At 38.1% G+C, this 12,404-nt stretch overlaps 1 protein-coding gene across 5 annotated transcripts in view; it reads left to right on the top strand.

Annotated features, from left to right (window-relative positions):
- Positions 1 to 12,404, top strand: part of APC (APC regulator of WNT signaling pathway) — a 97,363-nt gene that overhangs the window by 49,013 nt on the left and 35,946 nt on the right. For all 5 annotated transcript variants that reach the window (XM_042787719.1, XM_042787718.1, XM_032984083.2 and 2 more), the window contains 3 exons: positions 3,615 to 3,699; positions 4,639 to 4,840; positions 11,737 to 11,845. In XM_042787719.1, the coding sequence (XP_042643653.1) occupies positions 3,615 to 3,699; positions 4,639 to 4,840; positions 11,737 to 11,845 (396 nt within the window). The remainder of the gene's footprint in view (positions 1 to 3,614; positions 3,700 to 4,638; positions 4,841 to 11,736; positions 11,846 to 12,404) is intronic.

The raw sequence follows: 12,404 nt of genomic DNA, 5'->3' as shown, positions 1-12,404 counted from the left end.
GCTGACAGGTCTGATATTTTTTATTTAATTATCCATAAAGGAGTTGTAAGGTCAGGACTATATTCATAAAGTCCAAACAAAACAAAGCAAAAAATTGACATTGTTTCTGTACTTTACAGTCCAGAGACTGTGAAAACAGAAACCTTTTTAAATGATGATGAGTCACAGGACGAGCTCCATTTCTAAATGCATTCTTTTGTACTTCTGAAGTAGGACAAGATAAACTAGGTTATATTTAAGTGACCATTAAAATAACTTGACTTACATTCTTTAAAAGAACAGAAAAAAGCTTTTGCAGCCTTCCTTACAGACACACTTACATTTGTGTATTTTTTTTGTTAAGTCGCTAGTAAGTCAATAAAGAATTTGCTTAGAATAATGCTATAAACCGCTACTAATGCATTTATTCCAACTTGTGTAACTAAACAATATTAATTTAACTTTAGTTAAATTTATTCAGGTTTGTTTGTGGAGAAGATTTTGCACTATTTATCAGACGTGACATCAAATGTAATATAAAATTAATGTGGAAAAGTACTATTTCAAAGCACTGTGTTAATCTTTGGGAAAAAATGGGAGAACCGCATGTAAACAGCATTGGTGTTGAGTCCAGGAGTTATAATAAGTGACTTCATAAAAATATGCATTATTACAGTAGTAGATAACTTGCCCTGTTTCCTCCAAATGGGTTATTGCAGAAAACTCTGTTCCTTTATTAAAGTAAAAATGTAAATTCTCCAATTCATCATTTTCGCACCCTGCCTCATTTTCCAGTAGCACCTGGCTCAGGAGCTGCATCTCGCTCTCTTAACATTTGTCTGCTTTGTCAGCTTAGATTTCAAAGTGTACCATGATTGAGTTTGAAATTGATGTCACAACCTCATAATAGCATTGTTACTTTAGGAATGGGACTATAGGAAATGAATGTAGAAAAATACAGAAAAGAACATTTTACCCATTAACTTGAAAAAGACGCATGTGCTTATGAAAACAATGGATAATTTAAAAACTAAAAGTTGAAACCTAAATTAATGAATTGTAGCAGAGGAAATTGAGAAAGGTGATCCAGTATGCTGATGTTTAACTGTTGCCAGTATTCAGAAGAAGCTGTCTCTAGCTGCCTGGACATCTCTGTCATGTAATTTGGTAGCACAAGAAAAGGTGATAGTATTTCAACTTAGCTATTCATATTGACTCTTGAAGCAGGACGACACATTATGTAGGATAGTATCCTGACCATACAATTTCTGAAATAGCAGAACTGCTATGCAGACAGGTGAGAAAGAGGCTTCTAAGAAGGGAGCTGGAGGAAGAGTTGGATGTTTGGGTTGCCTTTTTTCCTTTCACCAAGGTACTGTTCGCAGAGGAAAGGGATTCATTAGTTATTTCTAAATTTACCTGAGCTGACAGGTGTTTCAGAAGCCTGCAAAACTCCCACGACCACTCCACATTGCCCTTTTAGGCTTTTAAGCTAAGGCTGCTGTCTGCAAGTGTTATCTGCCCTTACATCAGATAGTGTAGGAGTCCTTCTCTGAAAAACACCAGATTACTTGTTGGTCTGACTTTGCTGACAGGGCAGATGTTATGTATAGAGATGGCTGGGCCATATGACTAATGAGGATGCCTTTGAATGCACTTAAAAGCACAAGCACAATGGAGATGTCCTTCAGAGAGTAGTGATTTTATCACACCAGACTTGATCCTATAGGCTATGCCAGCATTAACAGGTAATGCATTAAGACCAGATCTGTAGATTACTTATGTTGAGGACCCAGAGTGCATACTATATTTGTTTCAGGGCACGTTGTTTTATGACTAGCTCCAGCCTGGTCCCATGGAGTGAATGCTTATCATCAGTCTTGAGTATAACTGCTGGCTTGGTTTGATCAGAAAGGAATTAGGTTCACACTCCGAGCTCAACCTGTGATGTGAACTCTGAAGTACAGCTGGTGGGGCAGATGGGAGTCTGGCGTCAGACTGATCCAAAGTAAAAAGCAAATGCTGACACACACCTTGACTCTTACCAGTAAGGCAACATGTAAATTGGGAAATTTGGCCTCAACTCCACCTGCAGAATTATTTCCACAAAAAAAATGCGTAAACATAGTAAGTGCATCTGTACTCCAGAATTTCTCTTCCTGGAGTGCCAGCATCTAATTACACAGTGGGTGGCTGCGGTGACTGTGCTGCTACTGATTGCTCTGAGTCTGGTTCTTGGAGCTTATTTCCCCAGAACCCTGTGCAGTTCTTTACTCAAAATAATATTTTTTTTTTTAATTTTTTTTTTTTTTGGTACAAGGAACGGCACTTTGAATATAGAAAGGCTCAGTAGTGTTTCCATTTAAAGAATGTGTTGACTTCTTTTAGTTGCCATTTTGTTTCCTTTGAAAGGAGCAAAATGCATTTAAAAGGTACCTTCTGTACGAGTTGCAAGAACCATTAATGTTAACAGTGATGTAGAAATCTTTTAAATTGTCTAAAATTCATTAGTTTTCAGGTCTGAAGAGAAGTACACTTCTGGGCATAGACTATAAGCATGAAACATATGGAGTACCTTTCATTATTCAGAATTGTTTTAATTTCATGACTGTTGCTGCTTCTAGTAATATTTTCTATGCCACAGTATGAAAAGTTATATTTTAAATTCCAGTAAGGGCTTTCTGCCTTGTGGCCAGTCTTTTCAATTTATTTTTGCTATCGATGTATCTGCCATTATGATACAGAAAAGGCATTCACTGACTTGCATTTAATTTTCTACCTGAATTTAGGCCACTGAGCATTAAGGACCTGGGGGCTTAAGCCCCCCCTTTTAGTACAGTAGTCATTGTTTACTGTGAATCTTTTTTAGTATTAGAAGTGTGTTCTTTCAGCTGTATAATTTCATCATATGTAGTTTCAGCAGTACACGGCAGTATTCTTGGCTTTGAAGCTTCAGCTGCATGAAAGAGTCCTAAATCTCTTTCTTATAGGCATGGTGGTGGTGGCGGTGGTAGTTGTAATTGTAATAAGCCAAATAAAATTGTAATAAGCCAAATTCTACCATGAAGGAATTCTAAGTCTTTTCCTCATAGGTATGGTGGTAGTAGCAGTAGTAGTAGTAAGAATAATATGACTCTCCCTGCTGGTTTACAGTGGTGCTAAAGTCTTGCAGAAAATAAATCCTGGGGATTACCTGCTCTGATATTTTTGGGGTTTAAAAAGTGTGGTATTCAAGATACATTTATAACTTTTAGTTATGTATCCAAATTTTGTTTTGACAAGACTAAGTACACAGATGGAGAAATTTAATTATTTTGTCTGTGCTTCCATTTCTCCATCTGTAAATTGGAAATAACTGGTACTCACTTTGAGAAGAACTTTTGAATAAGCCAGTAGATTGAACTACCAGAGAGGATATGTTATCCAGGATATACTTTACATTGTAACAGTGCTTGGAGAAATACTGTACAATATATTTGATGGCAATTAAAGTTATGACAGTTGATCACTGCTCACAATTTACATCATTGTCTCAGTAGCTGTTACATAAATGTGGACTTGAGGGCAGGATAAGATGTATTTACCTGATGGTTTATTATTGTAAAGATTTCTGAATTAAGCTTCATTTCTTACAGGAGGTGCTGAAACAGCTACAAGGAAGTATTGAAGATGAGGCAATGGCATCTTCTGGACAAATTGACTTACTGGAACGACTTAAAGGTAAATCTAGAAGTATATTTTAAGTAGGTTCATTTGTTTCTCAGTTGTTTTTTCTTTGGGACAAAAGTTTTCTAACTCAGCTGCATCTTCTTTCCAGTGCTGACTTTGATGGTTAGGCATAGTCTCAGTGCGTGTTATTTTTGCTAAGCATTTTATGACACACTCTCAAAAAAAAAATGTTCTATGCCACTTTTATGCTTTTGCTACTGTTACCCTAGGGCTTCATGTGAATTACTTTTGATGTAACTTGCATTTAATTCAATTCTTTAGAAAAAATACATTTCTTTAAGTTAATGATGGATTAGTTCTAACAATTTTCTAAATTTGTTTGCATGCCCTGCCCTCTCCATGTCATGTTACTGGAACTATACCTGTCATTCTGCAAATTGATGCCCCCCTTCCTATAGAACATGTGCTGGAATGTTCATCATCCCATTACATGAGATGTGCAAAGCAAGCCTGGACCACTGACTCCCTATGTACATCCATTCTCCCTGACACTGAACGGGAAATATAGAGCATGTCTAAGGGCTCTGTGATGAACGGAGTTGTCATAATTTATGTGACAGCAAAGCATCTGCAGGATCTCTGAGAAAGAAGCCATTAGGAAGTGGGCCACAAGAACAATTCATATGTCATTTATGTAAAACTTTGCCTATTTTTTAGGTCTTCTGGAAAGAGGCAGGCAGACTCATCTGAGGATACTGTTCTGATTGTTAGGATTGCACTTTGGCCATCTGCTCAGATGACTAGTGTTCTCCAAGTGTACCATTAAGATTGGTTTTGTTCATATTATGTTCTTCTGTGGATTTCCATGCAAAATGTTTCCATCAAAAAATCATGAATTTATTCAGGAAATAAGAAACTAACTTAGAAGTAATCTTTTACATTTGTGCTGCTGAACTTCAACTCTGAAAATGTTTGGTCTTTATTATCCAGAACTGAACTTGGAAAGTACCAACTTCCCTGGAGTGAAGTTAAGGCCAAAGGTGTCCATGCGCTCATATGGGAGCCGGGAAGGGTCTGTGTCAAGCCGTTCAGGAGAGTGCAGTCCTGTTCCCATGGGATCATTTCCAAGAAGAGGATTTATGAATGGAAGCAGAGAAAGCACTGGTTATTTAGAAGAGCTAGAAAAAGAGAGGTAAATTTCTTCACTTATTCATCCAGTATGGATTGACTTCTAATTTTAACATGAAAGTTTACAGACACACCTAGTGTTTAGCTATCATGCATGTGGGTTTGATCACTGGTGTATTTATCTTGACAGATAAGGAAACCAGGAATCGACATTGTATTTAGATACACACACATACAAATCTTAAAACATCATATGGTTTCTGCTGCTTCCTCATATATGCATTTCATTGTTACTCTTTGTTGACTGAAGATTATTTTATTTTGATCAGCAGATTTTGAGCATCAGAATTATATTTAGAGAAATGTTTGAGCATCCCAAACACCTTTGTATCTCCTCACCACTGTTGATAAGTGCTGAAACTGTAACAATGTGATGGTGCAGTCTCTTTCTTTTTTTTGCAAATAGTTTTAACTTCCATAGCCAGTTGATCAGTTATTTATTATTAGCAGACATTTATCTAGTGATTCTACTCTCTCAACAGAAATGTCAGCTAAACAAAAATATTTGCTCTTGTCTTCAAGATGTTGTTCTCAGCTGATGTTTTGTGTTGATGAAATGAATTTCTTTTCTTGGAAGGTAGCAGTATCCATTTAACAGGAAGAACATACTTTCAGGGCATAATAGAGATTTGCAGCACTTTATCAGTTGCTTACAAAGGAAATGCAAAGAAAGAGACATGCAGCTGTTTCCACTGAAGACATCTTTATATCTTAAAATGAATCTGACTGAAATTCCAGATGTTTTCAGAGGCCTATCTGTAAGACAGGATTTCCTAAAGATTTGGTCATTGACAGCTACTTAATGGATGGGATGTCAAGCTGGGGACTGCAAAACCAAATAAAGAGCAACACACTGTTTTTATGCCTAGTAGTCATTAAAAAGCAAAAAAAAATCCATTTTGGAGTAATAATACAAAAGTTTGGCGGGTAGTAAGTGGTTTGTGGGCAGCTATTCAGAAACCCCTCCTCTAAAGGGCCTTTTCTGGCATTCAGTAAAATTTTTGCAGTCAAGACCTCAAAGGAGTACACGTTTCCTCCAGGATACTATGTCTAGGTCCCTTTCTTTTGGTCCTATCAGCAGAATGAACGTAACTTCCCATAGGTCCATACTGAGCCTCTTCTAGCAGCCACTCTATTTTTTCATTTCCTAGCTAGGATCACTAATCATATTTGCTCTGTTGCATAAATCTAGATTCTTGAGGAGCTGTATAAGAATATTTAGGAATTTGGGAGTCTCTTCCCACTTGCTCATCCTAGGTCTTCAAGAATCTAATATGTCTGTCATTTTTCATCTTAACAAAACAGTGCACTTTTTCATATTCTTCCAGTGCTGTTTTTCACCAAGTGATACTGAAAGCTTTAAGTGTGATTAGGACTAAGTTATGATTCAAGTGAACTCCAGGTCACTTGGAACAAGGAGTATTAATTTATAGCAGCTGGAATTCTTCGAGGTGGTTAGCACATCTGATTTATGATCTGTGATCCTTTCCCACTCTTGTGGGTTCTAAGGTGATAGTTCTTTGGACATTTTTCTTGGTGATAAAGACATCTAAGCAGTGAACTGGTCTTTGTTCCAAATAACACTGAATAAAAGGAATATATTAATTTCAGATGAGCTTAGGCAGTATTACTGTCACAGCTGATGGCGTAAAGATTTGTGTTGTGAAGATGATATGTAGAGGCATGGCCAGATCACGTCTTCATTGTGAGTGAAATGATGGATAATCCTAACTGCCCTATTCTTCATGCTGTTTCAGGGAACATGTAGAAATGTGTAGGTCATTGATGTGGACCTTGGGTAGCCAAATGAATCGGAACTTGGGGTGGGAGCTGTAGGACCATGCACCTGAAATCACTAGAACTTTCTGAAAGAAAATCAACCACTTATTTTACTGTGCTTTTGTGTCTGAACTTGTTTGGCATAATTACTGCATTTTTGTATTTCTAAGCATGTATATAAACACCTGTTACTTGCTAATAGAAATTTTTGGGCACTTAGAACAGGCTTTCAGATCTCTTGGAACTTGACAAGCCTCAAAATATTAAAATAATTTAGAAGAAAATAACATTTTTTTGCAAACCTGCAGCAGGGCAAAGTTTCTACTTGATATCTTAACACAGTGTCACAATATATTCTGCTCATGGGCAACAGCGTTTGGGCAAGGACCAAATCATGTATTAACTGTGAACTTGGCAAATTCACAAGATGTTTATTAATAAACTAATTCAATAGATGTTTATTAATGTAAACAAGTAAGAAACATGAAGAAATAGCTAAAATTTGATGTATATTGAAAAAATTATTTAGCTTGGCTAAGAGTGATCTTCCAAGAGGAAGAAAATTAATCAATGGATTCACTTACCAGAAAGTTGAAATTGTCTGTTTCTCATTTGCTTAGCTCTACTCTGATTTCAAAGTCAAAAAAAGAAAAGATAAAAAAATGGGGGGGGGGGGTGTGGGGTGTGTGTGTCTGTGTTTTGAGATTGCCAATTTAGAATATATTATTCATTAAATATCTCTTGCTTTCTCACTGGCTATTTCCAGGTTGTCGTGGTTTGAGCCCAGAGGGCAACTGAGCACCATATAGCTGCTCACTCCCCCCTTTTCCCCTCAGGAATGGGAAGGAGAAAATGAACTAAAAGGCTTGGGAATCGAGATAAGGACAGGGAGGGATGGCATACCCTTTATAGTCATGGGCAAAAGACAAGTTCATTAGGGGAAGAAAAACCATAAATTTAATTCAGACGTTAATACCACCACCACTTAACAGAATGAGACAGTGAGAAGCCTTACCACACCATAATAACAACTTCCCCCTCCTGCCCTCCCCGAACTTCTTCTGGGCTCAGCTCTGCTGCTGATCTCTCTACCTCCTCCCCTGCAGCGGCGCAGGGGCCAGGGGATGGGGGTTACAATCAGTCTACCTCTTCTTCTTCCTTGGGGGGAGCACTCCTCACATTTTCCCCTGCTCTAGCACTGTTCCTCTCTCACGGGAGACGGTCCTCCACGAACCTTCTCTGGCGTGAGTCCTCCCCACGGGCTGCAGCCGTTCCCACGCTGCTCTGGCGTGGGTCCCCCCCGCGTGTTGCAGCCCTCCCAGCACTGAACCACAACAGCGGGGGCCACTTCTTCCCACAGAATCCCGGCCTTCTTTGGGTGCAGCCACCCGCTCTGGTGTGGGCTCCCCCTCAGGCTTCAGGCCGGCCTCTGCTCCACCGCAGCCCTCCATGGGTGTCAGGGGGGCGGCCCGGCCGTCTCACCGTGGGATGGGGGGTCTCTGCTCCGGCGCAACTCCCCCATGCCCTTCTCCTCCCTTCCACTGACCTGCGTGTTCACATAGGTGTCCTCACAACTCCCACTCCTCCTACCATGTTCCCCTTCTTAAATACGTTATTGCAGAGGTGCAGCCACCATCGCTAATTGGTTCAGCTTTGGCCAGAGGTGGGTCCGCTGCTGAGGTGGCCACTGCTGTACCCCCCTCCCCTGCTACCAAAACCCTGCCACACAAACCCAGCACAGAAGTGTATTTGATAAGACACTGTGTCAACAACAGAACAGTTCTGTTCTGTATCAACAACAGAACAGTATGCTGCAAGTTACTTTTTGTGTTGGTTTCCCTTTTGCAATTTAGTAAATTCAGTAATCTCACCTTTGTAAATTTGTGATTTACCACTAAAGATGACAGTCTTAGGATGACTTTTTCATGAAAATATTTGTATGCCATCTTTATTTTTTCTGGGTTTTGCCAGTCAATTTTTTACTAATGTTGATTTTGATAATTTTCTCTGTCTTACAACTTCTTTCTCCCCCTACTCTTATCTCACTTTGGCTGACTGTACAACTTACCTAAGTCTTTGCAGTATCTATCAGCAGCGTTTCATTTCCAAGATTTTATTTTATCACCTACCAACTGAAGTGAAAGTATTAGTTATAATTGTAATTTACATAATGCAAGTAGTATAGCATATAGTTTGTTTTCCTTCTCCCTTTTAACTGGGAATAACATTGACATAATTATTCAAAAAATATTTCCAAAAGAAGAAACCAGTTTTCTGCATTCATTCAGCTTCATATATTGTTGAGAGCTTCAGAAACACTCCATTAGAGAAGTCTGTTGCAATACTGACCCTACAGAAAAGCAGTTCAAATTGGAAACTTTTTGTTAACTCATAAAAATAGTGTAAAGTTCCAAAAGCTTGCTCCATTTACTTTGCTGCATTCTTACTGGCCTTGACAGTGTGTGACAGAGAACAGAATTTTCTCTGATACTGTGGAAGTGCTGATGTAAAAAAGTTTGCAGTATAGAAGGAGGGAATAACTGTGCTGGATTTTTCCATCCTTTATTTTCCATGATCAGTAACAGTTCTTCCACCTTAAATGCTCTCCTAACCTCAAGAAGTCCCAGAAGGCTGACAAGGAGCTATACTTCTGGTTGGTGTAGTATCTGGTAGTAATGTTAAGTGCGGGGAGCAGCTTACCAGTTACATCTGCAGAGACTTGCTTCTTATTTTCAAGGAAATTGAAGTAAAGCTTGCTGTAGTTGTACCAACCCTTCAGGCTTTGTGCTAAAGACCCTAAAGACATTGTTAAAACCTGAATTCTCATGGAGCACTGTTACCAAACTAGTGATCCCAAATAAAGCATTACTCAGAAGCAAAAATGACACTATTAAATTAATGGAGTCACCCCCAGGTCATGCATTATGTTGTTTATGGAGCACTGATGGTTCCTAAGTTCTTTTCTTGCTTCTAGCATCCGTTGTGCGTGTCAGAGCAGATGGAATGACACAGTGTCTCACAAACTGAATACCCTGCATTTTACAAGAGGGACTTAATCACATGTTCACTCAGTTGAAAGTAATCCCTCTGGTTTCTAATACCAGTTCTTCAACATCCAGAGGCAGAATGTAGTCCTTTCACATTTGCAAATCCTCATATGGTAAAAATACTTTTTATAAGGATTGCATTAATTATGCTTTCGCAAATTTGATTTCACAAACTGGATGCAACTGGTACATGGGCACCCAAGGTGAGAAAATGGGAGGCCATGCAGAATGCCTGCTTGCACAGAGGTCAAACACCCAGGGTATGTGTTAAGATGATAGGCACGTGGGAGGTCAGAAAAATTACCTTCCTCACAGGCTTACCCTGAGCACCATCCTATTAGCTTTTCCTTCAGCCTGTCTAAAGGACATGAGGAAATCCTGCCACCCCCATCCTTGTGGCTGAAGAATTAATGTTTTCCTATAATTCTGCTACAGTTACCTGCAACAGTGTGGTAATTGTTGCTTCTTTTCACTGATTTTGATTGTAAACCTGTCTGATATAAAAGCTGCCCAATAAATGACTTAATGTGTAGCCTTGACAATCTTAAAACAGTTCTGTTTCAACATAGCTGTTCAATCAAATCATTTTGTTCACCTTTAAAAACGTGCAGTGCTCTTAGATGTGTGTAGTTTTTCAGTCTCTTGCTAATTTTCCATTTGAACACTGGGCAAGTCACTTGTATTGGATATGGAGTGTAAATATTAACCGATGAAAACTAGTTTGAAGCATTTTTAAAGCAGGAACTAAGTCTAACATCCTTTACAATACATATTTTTAACCACTTTATTCTGCATGAAGTTCTGTCATGTGGTAGTTTGATCACAAGTCATGACTGGGATGCATTATCAAAGCAGCCAGGGGAAGTTTGTATTTTTGTTGTATGCTGTGGTTTTGTTCCTTAACGACTTACAGTAATTATCCATAATGTGTTTGTGTGCTTTTTAAAAGGTTCATATGGTTCTTGTTCAGAAAGGCCACAACCTGAGTTTAGAGAGAGGGATGCAGAAGTTAAAGGTTGGAGAATAATATCAGGCAAACTCGTATGCAGCTTTCTGTCTTCTGGATAAGTGTTGATTTTAGCATTTCCATTAATGTTAATGAGTGATATTAAAATGACAGAAGGAAAAAGAGTGATCACAGAAAACATTTATAAGAAACTAATAAACTTGTATTTAAAAAAATATAACAAACCAAACAAAAAACAACAAAAAAAAAAAAACAAACCAAAACAAGAGTTGTTTTTCTGTGTGCTCCTACTAGCCAATTTTGCCTGAAAATTCTAGTATATATTTTGAAAAGTGGTGTAACAGTGAAAGCTATATAACTATATTGATAAAATTCACAACTGTATAAATGTAGTTCATGAAGAATTGATAAAACAATATGTAAAAATTCTAATACATTTTTTTATTGGTAGTCTGCATATATTAATCTTCTTATCTTTCTCATAGACTACTAGGTATGCAGTATGCTTATAATACCCATTTAAAATGTTTTAAATGGCTGCAGATGTATCATGTCTATAACATTTGATGGAAAATACTTTTTTATTAATACTCAAATAGTGGTACCCATGGTTTTGGTATTGGTGACAAAGTTAGTAAGGAGACACTGCAAAGGCAGATGAGATAATTTAATTCATTTATGTGGTTCAGGGATGTATATGCTTGTGTAACATCCAGGCTTTTTCTTAAATGTAGTTTGATGCATTGTACAAAGCATAATGTCTAAAAGAAGCAGGATACAAGTTAGCACACGACTAAGAACTGGTTTTCTTTTTACAAAATGCCTCTTAGCTTTAGATTTCAAAGCGTTTTTGTAGAGAATTGTAGGTATTTTCCTCTTTTAAAGGTGTGGATACAGAAAGCTAGTGACTTCCTTAGCACAGAGGAGTGGATAGGTTGTTTAACGGGGGGCAGGGAGCTGCACCCACCATCTCAAATGTCTTCTTAGTGCCCTCTTCAAACCTTGTTTCTCATTTAACCTTTTTATGAGTATCAATGCCTATTTCTGTACCTACATATGATAATGAGGTCTTCATAGTGAGACATTTCCCACTTCTGTTTTTCATAGATCTCTTTTGCTTGCGGAGCTTGAGAAGGAAGAAAAAGAAAAGGACTGGTATTATGCCCAGCTTCAGAACCTGACTAAAAGGATTGATAGTCTCCCCCTTACAGAAAATGTAAGTACCTTTAGTATTCTTGGTCATGTATCTGGTACAGTGATCTCTGTTTAGACACTGCTATATGTATTTTATGGATTTGATGACATTCTCTACTATCATTTTAATTTAAAACATGTTTTATTCTCTATGTAGAGCTAACTTAGCCTAAATAATGCTTTTTCCGTACATAATTTTACACATTAAAATTAATACCTATCAGTATAAATGTCAGTGATAGAGAGGAGCACTGAAAAGTTGTTGTGACAAATAAATTACATGTCAGTAGACTTACTCTTTAACTCTACCCCCCAAAGGTCTTTTCTCTATCCATTCTATTACTTAGTGGATTCTTTTTGTTTTGAGAGCAGTATTAGCCTAAGAGACGGTTTACACAGGAGCTCATAGTTCATAACAGCAAGTAAAGTGGTGCTATAGCCCATGCAGGTATTGCTGCTCCAAGCTCTTACTTTGGCATCTCGAAACTATTTATAGTCAAGTCACCATTAGCTGGGATAATGAAGATGTCTCACATCCCAGATAATACAGGTTGTCAGACCTCAGCAGCTTGGATGTGTCT

The sequence above is a fragment of the Tyto alba genome, unplaced genomic scaffold (genome assembly GCF_018691265.1).
Source record: "Tyto alba isolate M040663 unplaced genomic scaffold, T.alba_DEE_v4.0 Super-Scaffold_13, whole genome shotgun sequence".
Taxonomy (NCBI): Eukaryota; Metazoa; Chordata; class Aves; order Strigiformes; family Tytonidae; genus Tyto; species Tyto alba.
The sequence above is the reverse complement of the archived record's forward strand: the minus strand, read 5'-3'. Positions and strand labels throughout refer to the sequence as shown.